This window comes from Fundulus heteroclitus, chromosome 4 (assembly GCF_011125445.2).
Source record: "Fundulus heteroclitus isolate FHET01 chromosome 4, MU-UCD_Fhet_4.1, whole genome shotgun sequence".
NCBI lineage: Eukaryota > Metazoa > Chordata > Actinopteri > Cyprinodontiformes > Fundulidae > Fundulus > Fundulus heteroclitus.
Genome location: NC_046364.1, coordinates 32082609 through 32103563, shown reverse-complemented (window position 1 = coordinate 32103563; position 20955 = coordinate 32082609). Strand labels below are relative to the sequence as shown.

At 41.5% G+C, this 20955-nt stretch overlaps 1 protein-coding gene across 1 annotated transcript; it reads right to left on the bottom strand.

Moving 5' to 3' along the window:
* Positions 1-127: 127 nt before the first annotated feature.
* On the bottom strand, positions 128-19644 carry LOC118562844. The gene is made up of 4 exons (XM_036135727.1): positions 19562-19644; positions 18380-18602; positions 476-1650; positions 128-347 (listed from the first exon to the last, which is right to left on the bottom strand). The coding sequence occupies exons 1-4, from the start codon at positions 19642-19644 to the stop codon at positions 248-250; spliced, it is 1581 nt and encodes a 526-aa protein (XP_035991620.1). The 3' UTR covers positions 128-247.
* Between the last annotated feature and the right edge of the window lie 1311 nt (positions 19645-20955).

The following is a 20955-nucleotide window of genomic DNA, read 5'->3' as shown; positions in this document are numbered from 1 at the left end:
CTTCGGACATTGAGATGAATAATTTTAAGGCCAGATAAGGACTTAAAGTCAGATGGAGTCTGAGCCTCTGGGCCAGGGTTTGGCTGTATGTTTCTAGACATTAAAAGCAGCATAAGAATTAATCGTCTTTGTTTTCCGAAAGTATGAGATTTAACATTTTTGGACGAGACTTCAATCGAAAGTAACATAATAGAGGTTTCATTCAGTGAAAAATAATCATGCAACATTGAAAGACTAAGAAGTTGATTTATGACCAAACGTTTTGAAACAAACATATTTTTACATTTTGAAACTGGTATTCTGTACATTGGAGCAGTTGATTTGTTATGATCATATGTCGCATCAACCTGAATTTGTTCAGAGATATGAGCATTCAGTTTCTGTCCAACATTTTTGTGATTATTGTGAAAACAGCAAATAAGCAAAAAGCACAATAATACACGTGAAAAATGCATGTTTAAATGATAAATCATACCAGTTGAAAGCTGCGTGTTTAGTATGGTGAAAAATGCAGTTTGCTAGCAGATCAAGTGCAGGATTGGAGAAGCAGGTAGTAGCCAAGCAGTGCAGGCCCAGGATGGAGGAGTAGCTACCAGCCAGGCAGAGTAGGCAGTGCAGGCCCAGGATGGAGGAGTAACTACCAGCCAGGCAGAGTAGGCAGTGCAGGCCCAGGATGGAGGAGTAACTACCAGCCAGGCAGAGTAGGCAGTGCAGGCCCAGGATGGAGGAGTAACTACCAGCCAGGCAGAGCAGGCAGTGCAGGCCCAGGATGGAGGAGTAGTCACCAGCCAGGCAGAGTAGGCAGTGCAGGCCCAGGATGGAGGAGTAGCTACCAGCCAGGCAGAGCAGGCAGTGCAGGCCCAGGATGGAGGAGTAGCTACCAGCCAGGCAGAGCAGGCAGTGCAGGCCCAGGATGGAGGAGTAGTCACCAGCCAGGCAGAGTAGGCAGTGCAGGCCCAGGATGGAGGAGTAGCTACCAGCCAGGCAGAGCAGGCAGTGCAGGCCCAGGATGGAGGAGTAGCTACCAGCCAGACAGAGCAGGCAGTGCAGGCCCAGGATGGAGGAGTAGCTACCAGCCAGGCAGAGCAGGCAGTGCAGGCCCAGGATGGAGGAGTAGTCACCAGCCAGGCAGAGTAGGCAGTGCAGGCCCAGGATGGAGGAGTAGCTACCAGCCAGGCAGAGTAGGCAGTGCAGGCCCAGGATGGAGGAGTAGCTACCAGCCAGGTAGAGCAGGCAGTGCAGGCCCAGGATGGAGGAGTAGCTACCAGCCAGGCAGAGCAGGCAGTGCAGGCCCAGGATGGAGGAGTAGCTACCAGCCAGGTAGAGCAGGCAGTGCAGGCCCAGGATGGAGGAGTAGCTACCAGCCAGGTAGAGCAGGCAGTGCAGGCCCAGGATGGAGGAGTAGTCACCAGCCAGGCAGAGTAGGCAGTGCAGGCCCAGGATGGAGGAGTAGCTACCAGCCAGGCAGAGTAGGCAGTGCAGGCCCAGGATGGAGGAGTAGCTACCAGCCAGGCAGAGCAGGCAGTGCAGGCCCAGGATGGAGGAGTAGCTACCAGCCAGGCAGAGCAGGCAGTGCAGGCCCAGGATGGAGGAGTAGTCACCAGCCAAACAGAGCAGGGCCAGACCCAAACTGGTGAGGCGGCTAGAAGGCTAGCAATAGTATTGTCCCGTGCCAAGAGTCAAAGAAAGAGTCTAGAAAGGTTTAGTCTAAACAGCTAAAATTAAACTTTGTCTAAGATCCATCATTAAACTTATTTAAAACAACACATGCTTCTCAGAGCAACACAGCACATGGGTGACCTGCCGCCATCTTGGAATTTGGGAACTGATCACAACTGAGGATCTTCATGGTAAAGTCTGCTTTATTCTTTGTTCTCTCTCTCTCTCTCTCTCTCTCTCTCTCTCTCTCTCTCTCTCTCTCTCTCTCTCTCTCTCTCTCTCTCTCTCTCTCTCTCTTCTCTCTATATATATATATATATATATATATATATATATATATATATATATATATATATATATATATATATATATATATATATATATATATATATATATATATATATGTGTGTGTGTACAATGGGACTCATTTTCAGTCCTGGAGTTTTTCGTGTCTCAGACCAGCCCACTTAAGATAACAATTGCTATTATCAAAAATGTTTTCATATTTCATCCAATTTTCTCTCACTTGTGGGCTTTGTGTATTTACTATCTTACTTTTATGATACAAAAATATATATTGGGTTACTGATATTGTTTGGTTATAGAAAGTAGTTATATAAAAACAAATACGTGTTTTTCACACACTGTTACAAAAGCCCATCTGTTTCTTCCATACTAACAGGAGCAATCCTCTCATCACTACTGGCTCTGCTTCTAACACTAAATCACATTTTGAAAATGGTCATACTTCTCAACATTCTCACCCCTTTTTACAAAGCCATCTGATACATTTCTCACGGATGTAGTGCTGAATCGTCTCAGGGCACTATCCATACAGAACAGCACCATACTCTTCATTATATTAATTCTAATATTTACTCAATGAGTAATCCTACCTGCCCACTAAGGACATGTGGGCTCACGGCTGGTACTCGGTGCTGTATTTTGCTTCTGACTCTGAGGGGCAACAACACAAAAATTCCCAATTATGTTGCATTGCATCATACTATTAATTAAACTATATAACTGTCACGATTTGTTGGATGAACCCAGAACCACAACACACGGGACTAAAATTGAGACTTTTTATTGAAAGGTTGATGGGATGGTGGATGATGTGACCGAAGAGGCAGGGCTGCACAGGAACAGGGATGTAGATGAGGGCAGGAGCTGACGGCCCATAGAGAGAGTTCTTGGAGCCCAGAGACAGGCAGCAGAGTCCACAGCTCGGCAGAGAGCTAGCCAGAGCACAGCAGCAGGCTTCCCAACATGGCAGAGAATCCACAGCTCGGCAGAGAGCTAACCTTAAAGACAAGTAGAGGTGACAGAGTTCCAATGGCAGGCAGGGAATATACAGGTGGACATGCAAGGAGTAGGTGTTGCATGATGCCAACCGGCAGAGGAGTGGAAACAGAGTGAGGCTTGAGTAGGGAGGCATGACCACACTGCACTACCCCCAGCAGATGGCAACAGAGGCAGAAGTAACATCATCTATCATCACACTAAAACTTCTTTCATAAAGATAGGACCTAAATCACTGAAGGGCTTAACCGGTGATGCCCACCCACTGCTCTAATCTGGAGATGAGAAAAGCACAAGTAAAACACAGTTTCCAGACTCCAGTGCTAAAAATACATTATTAAAAACCCTTGAAAGAGCAGATTCAGTGCTGTGGTAGGTTTGGAATCCAGATTGGAAGAACCTCCAAAATTTTTAATTAATCCATAAAGGCCTTCAATTGGATATAAACAACTTTTTCTAAAAATTTTTAAATAAAAGGTAGCTTGGATATTGGCCTAAAGTTTGAGAAAGAAATTTCAACTCATAACTTTCACTGACACAATTTGCTGCTCGTTTCTGTTCCTTTTGCTTGGACTGATTTGGGAAAAAAGGCTTTTGTTAACTCAATGTCCTCCTCCTAGAACTTGCTTTAGAAAACATTGAGTTTAACAGAACTTTTCTCATTGAGTGTTTTTACTTCCAAACTAAAAGTTCTTTAGGCTGATTCAATAATAAGTACAAGTTTTTCATAGTTGTCTTCTTTTAACCATGTAATGTTTTGTGTGTCTATTTGTTGCTGCCTCTTGGGGAGAACTACCTTGAAAAATAGATTTTTAATCTCAATGGGATTATATCCTAATTAAATAACAGTTAAATAAAGGCTAAATAAATAAATATGTGCCACAACATCACAAAACTCCATGACTTGATTATTAACTTGTAGGCTAGTTGGCAGGCAAAGGTCAACACTTTTCCCATTTCATCGTCCTCATTTGACGTTTCAAACTTCAGCTCATTTTACAGAAAAAGCTGACAATTTTTGCACATTTAGCAGCATCTGTTTTCAAAGCTTTCCTCTTTTTTATTCTAGCTTTCTTTGCACCACCCTTGCTCTTTCTACTCCATTGACTGAGTGCACTGATGTGTTATGTCCGGGTGCGTCAAAAAAAAAAAAAATAGAACTGCCAGTGGAGGTAGCCCAGGGGTAGCGGTAGCAGCATAGCATATGAGATCAATTGTACAGTATCAGCATAGAATGGACCCCCCCCCCCCAAAAAAAAAAAAAAGAAAAAAAGAAAGAAGAGCACAACATCTGTGCAGCCCACGGGCTAATAATGGTAATGTAAAATATGACATCTCGAGTTGCTGCAAGTAGTACAGTCTGTGCCAAGGCTTTTTCAAACAGTTTACTTGTGTGAGGACCATCTTAGGTTCTGAGAAAGTGTGGTTCCTAAGAACCGGAGGTGATCCACAGTAGAAACATCCATCCATTTTCTAACACATGTATCCGTTGTGGGGTCACGAGGGGTGCTGGTGCCTTTCTCCAGGTGTCAATGGGCGAAAGGCGGGGTACACCCTGGACAGGTCGCCAGTCTATCGCAGACAGTAGAAACAGTGTTTTTGAAAATGGTGAGGAACGGCAGCGTGCGGGAAGTTCTCTGGAATTCCCCCATCACGTCCACAGTCTTTAGGCTCCAGGTGGTTCTGACCAGAGGTCCAGCTGATGCACCTTCCCTACTATATGCAGACTCATCATCAGACTCATCATGTACCAGGCCAATGACAGTTGTATCATCTGCAAACTTCGGAAGCATCACAGCAGGTCCGCTGAGGTGCAGAAATTCAGCCAATCATAGATAGACAAGTCCGATTTGATCCTACCGTAGTATAGTATAGTATAGTATATAATACCATAGTGTAATAACCCAACAGAATCTGGAGACTCAATAATTAATTCAATGCAGAGAATGAATGTTTAAGATTGTTTATCGAGAGTAAACTGGTGTTACTAGAACAGGAACTGACTGGAGCATGTACTGGAATCACGGTGGGGAGAAGAGCAGGGTTAGTGGCCAGGATCAACTCAGTGGAGATGATTGTGCACTGAATAAAAGCCATTAACCTGCTTAAATGCAGGGAGGTTGCACTGGTTCTGATGATTGATCCCAATGGCTCCATCTGAGTGATCTGGATACTGGCGTGAATTTGCAGGGCAAAGGAGGGTGGTGAAGTTGCAGTCAGTTTGGAAGTCATAACGAGTAATTCATTTAACACGGCAGAAGTTTCCAGAAGGGCTTGACAAGGGAAGAGTCCAAGATTCAGCCAAGAGAATTGGTAACGAGAAGCACACACAGGGCAGAGATCTCTGAGCAGGGACAGAGACTGGAGACAGGTCCGAAGTCCAGGCTTGGGTCGTACATGAGAGGCATGACAATCCAGGCAAGGGCAGAGGCAAGCAGGCTTTGTTGATAGGCAAGGCAGGAGGGTGATGTCCAGAATACAGAAGACAACAAGATAATCCGATAAGGTCAAGGCAGGCAGGAGAAAACGGGACCGAGACAGGTCGAGTTCAGGAAGTCAGACAAGGGATGCTGAATGGTTTCAAAAGGGCTGAAACCAGGGTTTCAAAAATCTTTCAGTTACTCACTGGGACAGCCAGGAATATATAGTGCTCCCCCCAGATACAGCAACTTCCACTGATTGAAACTGGTGCAGGTATAACTACTCAGATCCTGTAGAAGCCGCACTCCTACTGCAAGGGGTACATACTCCATTTCCGGTGACTACTTTGGCACAACAGCGAACACAACCCCCTCCGAACACCGGACAGCAAAGCCGACCTAATACCGACAGCAAACTCTCCATAACATAATCTTACGCTTATCTTTGCATAGAAGTTAAGAGCTCTTGCTATAAGCTTTATCAGAAAGAATAGGGAGAAAAGCCCCCAAAAAATTACCAAAAGAAAAGAAACTCAATCTGGGTATTAAGCATAGAGGTAAAGCAATTGTGATTTTGGGGTTGTTTTGCAGACTTAGAAACCTAGTAGTCATTAATCCTTTTTGCTTAACAACTAATTTGTTAAACAGTTAGATTTTGGCCAGAATTATGGGTCATGAGACAAGGAAATTATTCCAGGCACACTGGCAGCAACAGAATGAATGAAAAAGAAAATAATTGAAGCTTTCCAATAGCCTAGTCAACATACACACCTCAACTTGATTAAAATGTCAACTGCAAAATTTTCAATAGGTCTTAATAATAATGATCAGTCAATTTTCAAAATAAAACACAAGATTAGAAATCAAACAGATGCTTTTTTATTACAATTAATATAATTAGCAGCTGTCACACACAAGTTAAAAAAACCTACAGATTTATTAAAAATATGTAATATGAAAAGGAAAACATATGAATGTAAAAGCAATTAAATCAGCCTCCCTGTATTAAGGATTTTTCTTGTCATGGCAGTAAATACGTTGAATAAAATATATGTTGACAAAATAAATTCTTCTGTCTTGCAGCATGAAGTTAACTATTTTATCATTTTACTTTCCTCTGTTTATAAGTTGGCTTAGCATTGCTTAAACATTTAAAATTTTTACCCTGGTAATTTGTCAAAATTTTGTGTCTAACAAAACCTATTCCCAGTTACTCTAATTTGATTCTGATCACATACTACTGTTTTCTGTTAATGTTTGAAACATAAAGTGTTTTTAAAAAAGTACGGCAGGTATAAGGTTTTCTCTGTTAGCATGGAATTCACCACCAGCACATTGAATCAATATTATTAAAATGTATATTAAAGGTTCTTGGAACAAAAATCTGGACATAAATCCATCTGAGAATGTGTAGAATTGCTTTATTACTACACCTCAACCCATGTAGCTTAAAGCTGGTCGTGTTTAGCCTTGAGTAATGGGCAATAATCAAATTGCCAATCTTGCAGTCATGTATCCCAAGAGATTTGCATTTGTAATTGCTGCAAAATCGTGGTCCAGTAAGTATTGACCTTAGGCTCATGGATTGAAAACATACCCACAGAGAAGTTTCCAGCATTCTATTCTGTCTTATTGTTTGTTTCAGTTTGTACGTATATGTGACAGAAGAGTTATGTTGATCAGTTGACCCCAGCCCCACCTGCAACCTACACTGATACTTTAAAGAAAGTCAGACTGCAAAGCAGAATAAATTCCAAAGGGGGTAAAAACTGTTTCAAAGGCACTGTTTTGTAAAGCGGTAACCGTGTAGATAATTAGCAGAAAAATCTCCTTGATGCCTGCAACAAGGAGCACATATGGGGCAGCTGGGTGCTAAGGCTATGGTGCTGCTAATTACCATTGGGGTTTAACACAGAACTTAACAGGCTAAAGAAGAACTAAAAACAGTTTGTGATATAGTTAACTTTTTTCCTTTATTTTTCCCTTTTTCCTCAAGCAGGTCTGCATCTATTTACAATGCAATGCTAAACATATAGTTGTTTGATGCTAAAAAGCATCAAAAACAAAGATGTGGGGAACAAGACATATACTTATAAATCTCTGTATGGCTGTGCCTCTTCAGATTCTATTACAGTGGACTTCCACACAATCACCAAACCTGCAACTTGTCACTTTTCTGTGTGTGTAGGTCAATATAACCTCTGAAGCAGATTCCTGAGTACAACACCTGACACCCTCATGGTGTGCCCACACACTTGTGCACACACACACATTTCTGAAAGGAATCTATTTTACACAGAACACTGCAATCCAGAGTTACTTATTAGAGCTGCCAGTTTCTAATGCCTTGCCCACCTGGCTGAGAAGGCTGTGCGTGTCTTTATGCTCCAGTCAGCTCAGATTCAATTTTTATTCCATCTTTTTCTTATATATTATTATGTGTCCTACCTCTCTATTTTCTCTAAATGTTTTGTCATTTTAGCTGCCTCCTTTGCAGATTATTATATCTGTCAGGCTACCAATGAAGTAAGTTAATAAGCAGATGGATATGAATGTCTAAGATTTTTCAACAGAAATTAAGATGGTTTGCAATACTATTTATGTACCCCTGACTATTCAGCAACGGCCAATAAGTTTCTTAGGTTGTTTTTTTATTATTCTTACCTCATGCAAACTGTTTCTCTTTAGAAGGTTTTCCTGCTCTAGATTAGATGCTCATATCTACTTACATGACAGGTGGACCTTTTTGGCATCCGTTTGCTTCGTCAGAGTGAAAATATCACCGAGCGAAAACAATATCTCAGTCTGTTCATTAAAATGCAAATAAATTAAATATGTCCATGCTTTGATTTCAGCAGTACTTTCCAGAAAGTGTTTTGTGGAGTACTGTTTTACCTGTTTCAGTGACATAAAAATTAAAGACATACCATATTCAAACCGTACAATTTCCAAGAGGAAATAAATAGAGATAAAAAAGAAGAGTGCCACGTATTAAGCCTTGAGGTCCTCCACATATAAAGGGGGGCTGCTGAAGAATCAACAGAACCAACCCAAACGCAAAAACATCTCTCGGTTAAATAACATCTGTACCACTCTAGAGGAACACTATGAAGGCCCACCCAGTTCTCCAGGTGAGATAAAAGGACCTGATGATCCACTGTGTCAAAAGCAGAAGCTAGATCCAACAGCAATAAAATAACAGAGTAACTAAAATATTTTTCTCCTAGATCTTTGACAGGAAATTGAATTTTGAGATGTGCTTAAAGTCATTCAGACCAGACTTTTTAACCAGTGTTATCACCACTGCATTTTTAAAGCTGGCTGGTACATAACCATCTGTCAAAATACCATTTATAACATTGGCTACATAAGCAGCCATGATAAGAAATACGTCTTCGAAAAGACGTGGTGGAATCGGGTCAATTGAAGAATCTGCAGTATTCATATGACCAGTAATCTCTTTTAAAAGGGGTAGAGTAACAAGCTGAAACGGGTTAAAAACAGCAGAGTGTGTACTAGAGATGGAGTGGTCATGAGAAGGAAAGCTAATGAGGCCTCCAGTGCTTGCAACCCTGGTAATAAAAAAGCTCAAGAATTCATCACACAGTTCAGCAGAGTTCTCCAAATCAGCTGATTGTGGGACATTAGGAAATGAGTTAATGATTTTAAAAGTAACCCAGGGATTGTTACAGTTAGAGGCAATATTATCAGAAAAAAATCTGTTTTATTGCAGTTTTCAGTTGTTTTATAGGAAGGCCAGAAATATCTCAATGTCTGGGAGGAATGCCTGACCAATTCAGTTAAAATGAGAAAGCCTCCACATCTGAGTGAAGACCAAGGAATCACTGGGGTAGATCACAGAGCAAAAGGCTGCAGAGAACTGAGTGGCAGAGGAGTTTATAACCCGACAGGGCTGTGCTGGAGCGGGAGGTTTTACCGAATGACAGATACTAAGTGGCATGTCAAGCACTACAGGCATATGATATGAAAAGGCAGCGTCACAAACTTCAGTTTAAAAAACATTAAAACTATGGGCTAAAACTACACTTAAAGGTATACTATGCAACCGGGGTTGATTTTCCAGCGAGGCTCCCCCCAGAGGGCGAGAGTAAAAGTGCACTGTCGTAAAGATGCTCAGCTGTTCTGGTTTCTCCATCAAGACAGGCGCGGTTGTTTTGAGCTTAGCAGACAGGCGAACGCAACGAAAAGTTGAAAAACGACAGTACAAACAATGACTAACACAGTGAAGGTATGAACATCAAGCTTCCCGCAGTGCTATCTTGGCGGCCGCTGCCTCGCCAGTTTTATTATTATTATTATTTTTTTTTTTTTTATGTTGGCGAGACGCTACCGCCACCGCCTCGCCAAGCCGCAGCCGCCGCCTCGCCAGTTTTATTATTATTATTATTATTTTTTTTTTTTTTATGTTGGCGAGATGCCACCGCCACCGCCTCGCCAAGCCGCAGCCGCCGCCTCGCCAGTTTTATTATTATTATTTTTTTTTTTTTTTTTTTTCTATGTTGGCGAGACACTACCGCCACCGCCTCGCCAAGCCGCGGCCGCCGCCTCGCCAAGCCGCAGCCGCCGCCTCGCCAGTTTTATTATTATTATTATTTTATTTTATTTTTTTTTATGTGGGCGAGACGCTACCGCCACCGCCTCGCCAAGCCGCAGCCGCCGCCTCGCCAGTTTTATTATTATTATTATTATTTTTTTTTTTTTTTTTATGTTGGCGAGACGCTACCGCCACCGCCTCACCAAGCCGCAGCCGCCGTCGCCGCCTCGCCGCCGCGGTAGAGTCTCGCCAACATAAAAAAAAAACAAAATAATAAAAAAAAATTAATAATAATAATAATAATAATAATAATAATAATAATAAAACTCGATATGCTTGCATGTTTATTTGACGTTAACACGCGGTTCTTTGTTGTTGCTTTCGCGAGTGCATATAATGAATGGCAGGGCAAAAACACATGGAGTTCTCGCCGTAAAGCGAGACTTCTGTGTGTGCGGGCCGTGAGCTCTTGCAATTGCAAGTGCGGTATTTCCCCCACAGACCCCCAGGGCGGCCGAGAAAACCTTTGTTTAACCTAAAATGACTCATTTAATCATCCAAAACGGTATGGAACACATTAATTAACTGAAAAATGTTGCATAGTATGCCTTTAAAGTGTGACCAGCTTCATGTTTTGGACCAGACAAAAACTGAACAACGTTAAAAGTATCAATAAGACAAAGAAAAAAAGTTGACCATCTGTCAGATTTGTGTTTGAGATCGGACAAAAGCACAGACAAGAGCTCGGGAGCCACATAGTGAAATGGATAATGACAGTTGTTTCAGGCTGAACAACACGACTTACAAGCAGGTAACAGGAATCAGAAACATGACAAGGCGGAGACCAGATGAATGTGATAAACTGGCTGACTATACTTAAGTAAATATGAGGTTTTCCGCATCACATATTTAGAACAACATATTCAACTAATCGTGGATCCCTTTAATGGTTTTATTTAGGAAAATGGTGTTGAAATGCAGGAAATAGGTTGGAGCACATCTGGGAAACACTGCAAAAGAGAGAGTAAGGTTAGTGGCTGTAATTAACTAAGTGGAATATGTAAAGTACTGAATAAAAGCCACTAATCTTTTCAGTATCTGGGAGGTAGCTCTGGATCCGGATTTGTGGGTCCCTGGACTCCACTTGCTAGTAGCAGCTTGTCATCAGTGTTGCAGTGATTGGGCAATCCGTGAAACAATCCTGGGTCATACACAGCGTATCAGATTCGGACAGAACTATCAGAGGGCTAGGCAGGCAGACTTGCTCAGATGGCAGTCTGGGGTTCAATTTTCAGGAGCATTGTCAGGTGAAGGTACCAGTGGGCTAGGTACCTTCGCTTAGCCCACTAGTGCTAGGCGAGTGGGCTATTGATGTAGGGATCAATAAAAATACAACCAAAGTTTGTAGAGACAGGTCAAATAATGTTCTGATGTCCAGAATAAGAGGCCAATGGGAGAGTCCGAATTGGGCGAGGCAAACACACAGAAATCCACTGAACAAATTAAGTCATGCACAAGAAGGCAATCAAGGAACATTGGATAATCTACTCACACAAATCCGGCTTTCAGGAAACTGGCAGCAACATGCAGGCCGAAGCAGGTATATATCAGGAGATTGCAGGTGCCACCACTACCTCTAATAAGTGGCAACAAGAGTTGCTGCTTGGAGCTAGTGAGGGAAGCAAAACAGTCAGGGACAGAGCAGGCATGACCAAACACAGAGAGCTACTGCATCACATAAACAGAATTTTTTATTCAATGAAGACAAAATAAGTCTAATAAGTAGAAAAGGGGTATTGCTAGCTAGTTATCCAGCAAACCTGGGTGATATCCAGGTAGCCCATACTAGCAGGCAAAAGTCAAAATTATCTCACAACTTCAGAAGTGGAGAAGCAACGGGCCTGTTCCCCTCACCCAAACTGACCACAGGAATCAAAGTGGAGCAGATCAGTACCCAATAGTGCTGTAAAATGAAACAATGATATGCAGTCCTATATTCTGTACAGAGAGCTACCGGGGAACACATCAAATGGACTTTAGTTTCACCAGCCAGCCACAGCAATTCCAACGCAGTGCGTGCACCGGTGGACCTGGGATACAGCACAGGTAGGTCGGTAAATATGATAGAAAAGGATGGCAAAAAAGGTTTCCTAGCTTTCTTGGCCAAGCTTACCCAAGTTAAATAAACTGGATCCAAGATTAAAAAGTGCTCTATGATCACAGACCAGCTGAGATGTCACTTTGAGCAACAGAAGCAGCGATCAATTAAAAATACAACCAAAGTTTCTAGAAAAAGGCAAGCCAAAACTATCTTGCCATTACCCTTTGACTACAGCCAAAAGTTAATGGCTTGGCAACTGTGTCAGAACATCTTCAAACCATTGGTCTTGTGTGGAGTTCCTCGTCTGCAATGGACAGGCTCCATCACAACTTATCCAGGTGTAGATCAGTTTAAAATGTACTGTTTCAAATATTGCAAAAAGAATTCTTAAAATCATTTAAGCAAACAACAGTGTATGATGTGGATAAAAGTGAAAAAAGAATGTAAAGGATAAATAAGTTCTTTAAAAATATCATGAATACCATCTTAAATATATGTTTTAGTGTAGAAAATTACTTATATAGCTTTAATCTTCAAAGAGTTATTGTAAATTTTATATTTGTCACATAGTTTTTTTTTTTTTTTTTTAGGATGTACATACTGGCCAGTTGCATGGTCAGCTTACTACCTACTCCAAGACAGTGTTATGTGTCAGTCTTAACTGATTAATGGATACAATAAGCCAGGACATAATCACTGAACCCACTGAAATAGCAGATGTTCTCCATTTGGGTTATTTGGCTTCACTTGTGAGACAGCAGCTGCCATGTGTCACCTCTAGGGTGGTTTTGCCGTTGCCTATTACCTGCATAGTCATCTTGTGTTTTTATGTACACTTGTTTATTAATGCTTGAGAAATTTAATACCCCAAAAAACAATGAAACACTTGATAGACTTTAATCCCTGCTTAAAAGCAACCTGACTCTCGCCAAATGGATTTCAGTCCGTAGAGCTCCGCACATCTATCTGGGATTGCTCCATTGGAGATGTATTTCAGAAGGAAGGGTCTTATCAAAAATCATTGCTCTTGCCAATCCCAGTCGGGTAAAGAGCAAACACATCTTTTCTACATAGAAATGCCTTGACAGTCGTTCTCTTGTTCTTTTAAATAATTAATATTCGGTAGATTGGACAACACTGATGAAACAGCAGCATCAATATTATTGCTTGCTTCCTCGTTGCGAGCCCCCATAGTTGTCTGAATCCAATTTGTTACTTCTCTGATACGTCACATCTACGGAAATCCCGCCCGGCGATCTTGATTGGTTTGTCCATTTTAAGTAGTATTGAAATCCCTCCCAATAGCAGCGATTCCAGATGGATGTGTGGAGCCGTGTGGAGCTCGGCGGAACGACATCTATCTGGCGTGAGTCAGGTTAGCTTAAAAGCAGAGGGTGGAGAACCTCTACTATGAAGGATTTTGTGAGTACATTAATATAGCCCGTGCACATGCATTTTTTTTTCTTGCTCAGCAAGTAAGCTGTCTGTTTTTGGCTACAAAACCCTGACAAGGACTCGGTCTGAGAACAAGTTATTTTGGGTTTAAAGGATTCTCCAGGCCCCTTCAACCATTCAATTATCAAGTCTTTAAGTTTATTTTTTCAAATCAGGATGAGTAAAAACTTTAGGATTACTGTTTAAGTTGCAAAAAGGTTTATTTTTGTCTTCCTATTTTTCCTTGTATTTTTCCTTGTAGTAGTAGTCAAAGAAACCCCCCTAACCACCACCCTCCATCCTGTCCGCACACGCCACCCTTAACCACATCCCAAAGACATAAATGACCACCTGGCTTGGTGCGGTAGGCAGTGAGAGGAAAAAAAGCTATATGAATTACAAAATAAATGGTACTGCTACAGTGATCAGATGAGGCTGTAGTCCACCTTCAGCTTGCTCTCCAATTCACTGTGACCTACAGCTGGACCTCCCTCATGTGTGTCATCTGCCCTAATGGCACTAACAACCATAGTAGGTTCTGTATTATATTATGTAAGTAAGTATTGTGTTGTTTTACTTCTATAAGTTAGAAGTACAACAGGTCTTATGTATAATGCTGCATGGACGTTGGTAAACATAAATGGAAACACACAGTTTGGGGGATGGGGCCCATCTTCAGTACATTGCAATTTGTTGCAGATGGAGCTGCATAGCTATAGACAGTCACAGTGCCCATGCTGGTCTTAATGCTATGACTGATGTATTTTGAGTAATTATGTGTTTGCGTAACCTCATTGATTATCAGTGAAAGAATACAGCACCAGAATGGTACAAAATATTAGCATAAAAAAGATTCAGAAACATGACGGGATAGCATATAAGTTGAAGGAGCGTGGAGAATCACAAGGCATTTACCCAGAATTCCCGACTTTTTTCTTCTTTACCACTAATCCAGACACCATACACAAGTATACACAGGATGGAAAAGAGGTGCAAAAAAGGGAAAATAATTCACTCTTGCTGCCAACCATTGATGTTGCCAAACTGATCATCATGACTGAACTCCTGCAAAGGTGCCAAAATCCATAGCCATTTCCCATTTTCGGCGTTTGGCCAATACAATAAGTACATAATAGCATTTCAGTGTTCTCCCAAGATATATACTTTTGGCAGCGTAAAAAGCCACTTGAAACAGCATTTAGATGTGATATAACCCCCCCCACCCCCCACCACTGAAACCAATAATAATGAAATTTTGTGACAGCAAACCACACAGGGATGCAGTTCTCCTGCTAAATCAACAACTTTCTGCCAAAGATTAAACCCAGAGCAGCTAGGACTCTAATCTGTGATATTATCAGGGGACAGATGCTGGAGCCTATTTCCTGATAATGAGTTACAGACTAGTTCAGTCATGTTTACGGTTTTTCACAGTCACTTAAAGCCTCCCAAGACCATATGATATTATCCTGATAATGTCCTGAACTGATAGACCTGAGGGAGCATGAGCTTCATGGATGACAACTTCTACTTATCCCATGCTATTAGAGGACCGCAAAAGCTGCCTGTGGGGTATATTTGAAGATCAGTATGGCATTGTCGAGGTCTGAGCTTCTGACACTGTATAGGAAAGATGTTTTATCGTGGCACTTAAGTGATTGATATAGGAAGCACAACAAATTGTTAGCCTTGATGTGTTTGTGCTTTCTTTAGTTTTAACTTGGCAAACTTGTTTTGACAGCTGTTACATTTTAATCCTTACTTTGTGGAGTACTTTTATACAATATTTTTGTTATACGTATCTAAAAGGTTTAGCTTACTTGGTTTGAGTCACATCATTTAACAAGGTAAGGCAATTTTACCTTTTAATTATGGTAAAATTAAAGTAAAACAAAAATTTCCCAAGCCTTTTTTCTTACAGCTGGAACCTAAGAAAACACTGCAAAGTTTAATTGGCCTCAATCAGAATTTCTCAATGCTTCGATCAGAGGCTGGTGCACTCATAAGAGACAAAACTTCAGTCTGTGTAAAATGAGAGAAAGCCTCGCTAAATCCGCAAATCTGGCTAAGGTAGTTAAATACAGCACACAAATCCTCTAGCCCCAAGCTCGGATCGTCCAATCAAAATACTCGAATTATACACGTTACGTATGCGTTCTGCCGGATATTGTGCAACCATCTAGGCAAGGTAAAGCAAGTCAGATTTGTTTGTATAGCATATTTCAGTACAAGCACAATGCAAAGTGGTTTACACGATTAAATCATTGGAAAATAAAAACAGAATAAAGGCAAGTTAAAAAAGTAGTTGGAATAAAATGTAGGAAAATTTAAACAAAATAAAACAGGAAAATGGAAACTAAAAACAAATATTAATTTATTGTTGGTTGTCCATGCTAGCTCATTGAGGGATTGATGTGAATTATGTTTTTTTTTATAAATGAACAATATGAGTGAGTCTTTATTTGTAATTTTATGTATAAAAATGAAATTATATTTGGATTATATACAATGGATTTTCTAGTATGTTGGTTATTCTAATTTATGTGTTTAATTTAAAATTTATCAAAGTCAGTTTGTTTGCATCACAGAAAATTGTTGCTGCTAATAGGTGTTGTTGAGTTTTTGTGCCCCACTCAATTGATCATGCTAGAGACGCCACTGCTTAAGATAAAGTCGTTTGATGATTAAAGTCTACTGTGGAATGAAATTGAATGTCTGAAAGGAATCATGTTGCAGTGTGGCTGCAATTCACCACTTTCCCATATACGCCACTAGTTTCCCCTGTCTCCAAAGTGAGCAAACACATGGGGCAGAGTTGCTGTAATGACTGCACAAATCTTTTTTTGTAGAAATCTCAACCTTTGTGTGGAAAGTGACATGAACAAGTATTAGGCCTTGTTTTGTGCATAGACAAGTTTCATAAATGTGACCCATGGTCTGCGGCTTAAGTGTAACAACTGTAAATTGCTCTGCTGTTGATTTTCCCATTTCAAACCACATGCTAAAATCATTAAATTGAGTCTAGATTTTGCAGCTCTCACATCAGGTAAAGTCACCCTCCCCAGCATCAGCTCTCATAGTTTTAGTTTCTGTTCCTGCCTTAGTATTAGTCTTTGTTTTGGGGTTCTTTTATGTTTGGTCCTTGTGGTTTTATGTTCTGGATTGGTTAAGTTTAGTTTGGCTCTTAATGCTAGTTTAGTTTAGTTTCTGTTTCCCCTCCACTTATCCTGTCAGCCTGTTTTCTCCGTCAGTCACTTCAGTTCCCCTGATTAACTCCACCTGTCCTACATAATTTGATTTACTCATTTCACCTGTCCACCTTTCTATTTAAGCTTACCTCCCCTGTCACTTCTTCGCCAGAACGTTTCTATCCTCACGGTGCTATTTTCTTGGCCTGCCTGCCTGCCTGCCTGCCTGTTTGTGCTTCTGACCTGTGTTCTACTTCCTGGTACTGAGCCTGCCCGACCCCTGTCTGGATCCTGTTTGCCTGCCTGGGAATAACACCTGATCTGTTGCTGGACTTCTGCTTGGTTCTTTCCTGGATTGTCTGCCCGCCTGTAAGTTGCCGAGCCTACTAACCCTTGTCTGTGTTCTGAGTTGCCAGTTACTCGGATCTGGTGTGAACCGAAGTCTCCGTGTTCCCGGTCTGGACTGTTACTTGAGCTCTGTTCCCCTTCTGGATTATTTCCCCAGCTCAGTGTCTGCTCCCTGCAGCTCGCCCTGCCTTTCTCCCTTTTGGACTCTCTCAAGGACTGTTTTGTTTGTTCATTAATTTAATAAACTGCCTTAACATTGTGTCTGGCTGAATACCGGGTTCATTACAATTCATTACAATCAACTACACCTCTCTTTATGACCTGGTTTCACATTATAACATTGGTCTCCATACTCTGCTGGATTAATTTATACCTATAAGAACTCAAATTGTCTTATTTACCCTGTTACAACCCCTGAGTAAGGGTGTCCAGGGGTGGTAACATAAATATGTGTCCAGAGAAAAAAGGTAGAATCTTAAAATATCCCCAGACAAATGGATATCAAAAGGGGTATCAAATACAGATTTCTAAACTATACTAGAATTAAGGCTGCTACATACTCCATGAGAAAGTCTTGCTCCTGCAGTGAATGACATCATTCCCTCTGGTCCAATGGAGTTTCTGCTCTGCAGCAACTCCATTGGACCAGCTCACCATTGGTCAGCTGTCCATTGGTCAGCTCACCACTGTATAATAAAACATGACCTACTATTCACAAACAAGTGCATCACTTCCATATTCCTTTTTATAGAGTCACTCTCTCCTCGGTTAAATCCCAGTAATAAAAAGGTTTTATCAGTGCTGGTGTTGGAAATACTAAAGCTCTGTTTTCACTGGTCAACAACACATTGTGACCTTCTACTTTTACTCCTGATCACCTCAATTAAATTATAACAGTTTTCATTGAGAAAATAGCCAAAATCCACCAATAATTGGCATCTCACACTTTCTGCAATCCCCCTCCTCCAGTACAGCACAAAGCTATTTCAACCACTATCAATCTTCCAAAAAACTTGGTTTGGGTTTAGGTATTAATTACTTCCTTAACATTTATTCTATCTTTAACTACCTGTTTATAATTTTTTTTTTCACAAAAAGCTGCTGCTTTATAGGTCTAAGCCTGCCTCTCCAATAACAATCTATATGAACTGTTCCAATCTGGTTTCTCCCCTCGCCCCAACACAGGAACTACCCTCTTAAAAATCTCTCAACTGACCAGCAGATTCTTGGCTTTTTAGCATACTTGTCCTTCTTCAACATTCTCCTTGACTGACTATAATCTATTGGAATATCATACACACCTCTGGACTGGTTTAAACCTTACCTTTCTGACTGCACATAATTCAGTCAGTTGAAATATGCAAAATCCCACCTTTCTCCAGTCTCCTCTGGTGTTCGTCAGGGCTCTGCTCTTGGGCCGATCTTGTTCATAATTTAGCTTCCCCTTGGTCCTTCCCTTCACAAATTTAACATCAATTTCTACAGCTATACTGACGATATCCAGTGCTACCTCTCCATTCTCTTGCCTCTGTGACTGTTTACAGGAAATCAAAGCCTGGTTTTCCACCAAGACTAGACCCACATGGAGCCCAATACTATATCCGCACAGAAAAGTTTAAGCGTAAAGATGAAACTGCACAAAGCCAGATGAGCTGCAATAGGTGTTGTAATTCCTGTGCCATGCCAGTGAGTGGCGAGGTAACACTGCCACAGCAGTAAAGAAGGAAGAAGAAGGAGGAAGAGCAGGGTGAGACAGGAGTCGTTTGTGTGGACCGAGGAGCAAAATATATTAGTGTAACATCCACAATAAACCGAATAGTGTCTGGAACTCAACCGCAACTCCAAAGCCATTATTGTTGTTTGTGGTAGCACATGAACGTTAAGCGAGGTCTATGTTTGCTCGCATGCACAAACATGCTAGTTTGTAGCTGGCTATGTGAACAGGGATGTCCAGATGAAGCCACGTTGGGTGTGTGCCTTCACACTGTTGGAGCTTGTTTCTATTGCTGTCAGTTTCACAGCCTCTTCCTCTGGACAGGACCCCCTATGCAACTAAAAGGTTTGTCATATACAGCAAACCGGTCTAGACAGGGCCTAACTTTCTTAAACTAATCAGTGATAGAACATAAATTCTCATTTGGACCAAATCCATCATCCCCAATCCTTCCAGTGTCCATCATCCCCAATCCTTCCAGTGTCCCTCACTATCAACAATTAATCTGTCTCTCCATCCACTTTTCAAACCCACATGAAAGACATCATCTGGTCCGTTTACTTCCACCTATGTAATATTAGTCATCTCTGACCGTCCCTCACTCCTGCTACCACTGCAATCCTGGTCGAAAGTCTTCTCACATCTCATCTTCATTATTGCAATTATCTCGTTTTTGGTCTACGCCATAAAATCCACTCAAACTTTAACTGGTCCAGAACGCTGCTGCCCATATAATTTCCAGAACCCCACCTACTAGTCACATTTCACCTGTACATCGGCAGCTCCACTGGGTCCCTATCAGATACCGCCTGGAATTCAAAATCCTCCTCTATCCATCACCTTGCGCCTTCATATCTGTCTGACCTTCTCCTCATTATCACTTCCTCTCGGTCTCTCAGGTCAGCCTCCTCTGTCAGCCTCATTGTGCCTTCTGCATATGGGCACTCTGTCTCTTTTTAAATCCTGGCTGAAAACTCATCTGTTGAAGGAAACATTTTCACTCTGATTGATCACCATGGTTCTAATATTTTGCTCACTCATTTTCTATAGTTGTTTTCTATTTCTAATTGTTAAATGCTTTTATTTATGTAAGGTGACCTTGTGTGCCCTGAAAGGTGCCTTTTAAATAAAATATTTAATCCTCATCATCATTCTTTATTCTTATTCTTAATAAATATAGCTTGTTGTTTATTATTTTACATCTCTGCTTAGTGTTCATTTTGTAAAAGAAGAGAGTTGTCACAATCCTTACCTCTGAAGCCAGAATTTAGCTCGTCTCTTTGAATCATCTTGTTACTGAAAAGTGCCTCATAAATAAACTTTCTTTGCCTTGCCTATAACAAACAACATCTCTACATAGTCAACACTTTCGTCAAAGGTCAACTGAAATCAAATCTGCAAATATTCCACAAAACATCCAGGGACCAATTTCTCAAACATCAAACTTAATTAACTTTTTTAGGATTTTTGTCAGTAACTGCTGAAGTGGGTTTATTTTGGTATGCAGAGCTGCCCACCCAAACAAAGACCCAACTGAAGTCATGTTTAATATGGGGTAAAGTAAAAATAGTATGTCCCACCTTCCCATCCTGATGATGGGTATAACCTCCCAGGTCTGTGGGCTGGATGCCACTCTGGGGTGTCGGTTCCTGGATCTGGGAGTATAGGATGTGTGTGGTGAGTGCAAGTGTGTATACAGTGTCTTTTCTCATGTGTGGTTATGAGTGTTTGCATGTTGGGGCATTAGGATAGGAACGTGCAGATGTGGCTGTGTACCTGCGTTTGTATTTGCTTTTGTCGGATTAGGATTTGGACTACCCTCTCTCCCGTTACATCTCAGGTCTCCACTAAATAGAGCCCCATTCGGCTCCCCTCCGGTTGTTGCCGCCTTGACCTACTGGTGTGTTTGTGGTCCTGTGTGTCCGGGTCTGGGTGCTGCTCGGTGTGTGCTGGCTCACTCTTGGCGGCTGCACCACGGCATCTGTACTCCCTGGCACTGCCGGGGCTCCGCTAGGGGGTGGCATGGAGTCCTTTTGGACGTCTGGGGTTCTGGTCTCCCTGGTGTTTGCCTCAGTGCTTGGGTTGGGGGGGGGGGATCTTTGGCTACTCACAACCACCATTGAGCATTTTTCTTATGAATAAACCATACATATGCAAGCACATTCTCACAAACAGCCACAGGTGCTTACAGACACTTCTAAACAGATAAACCCTATAGTTTGCTTTGGCTGTCA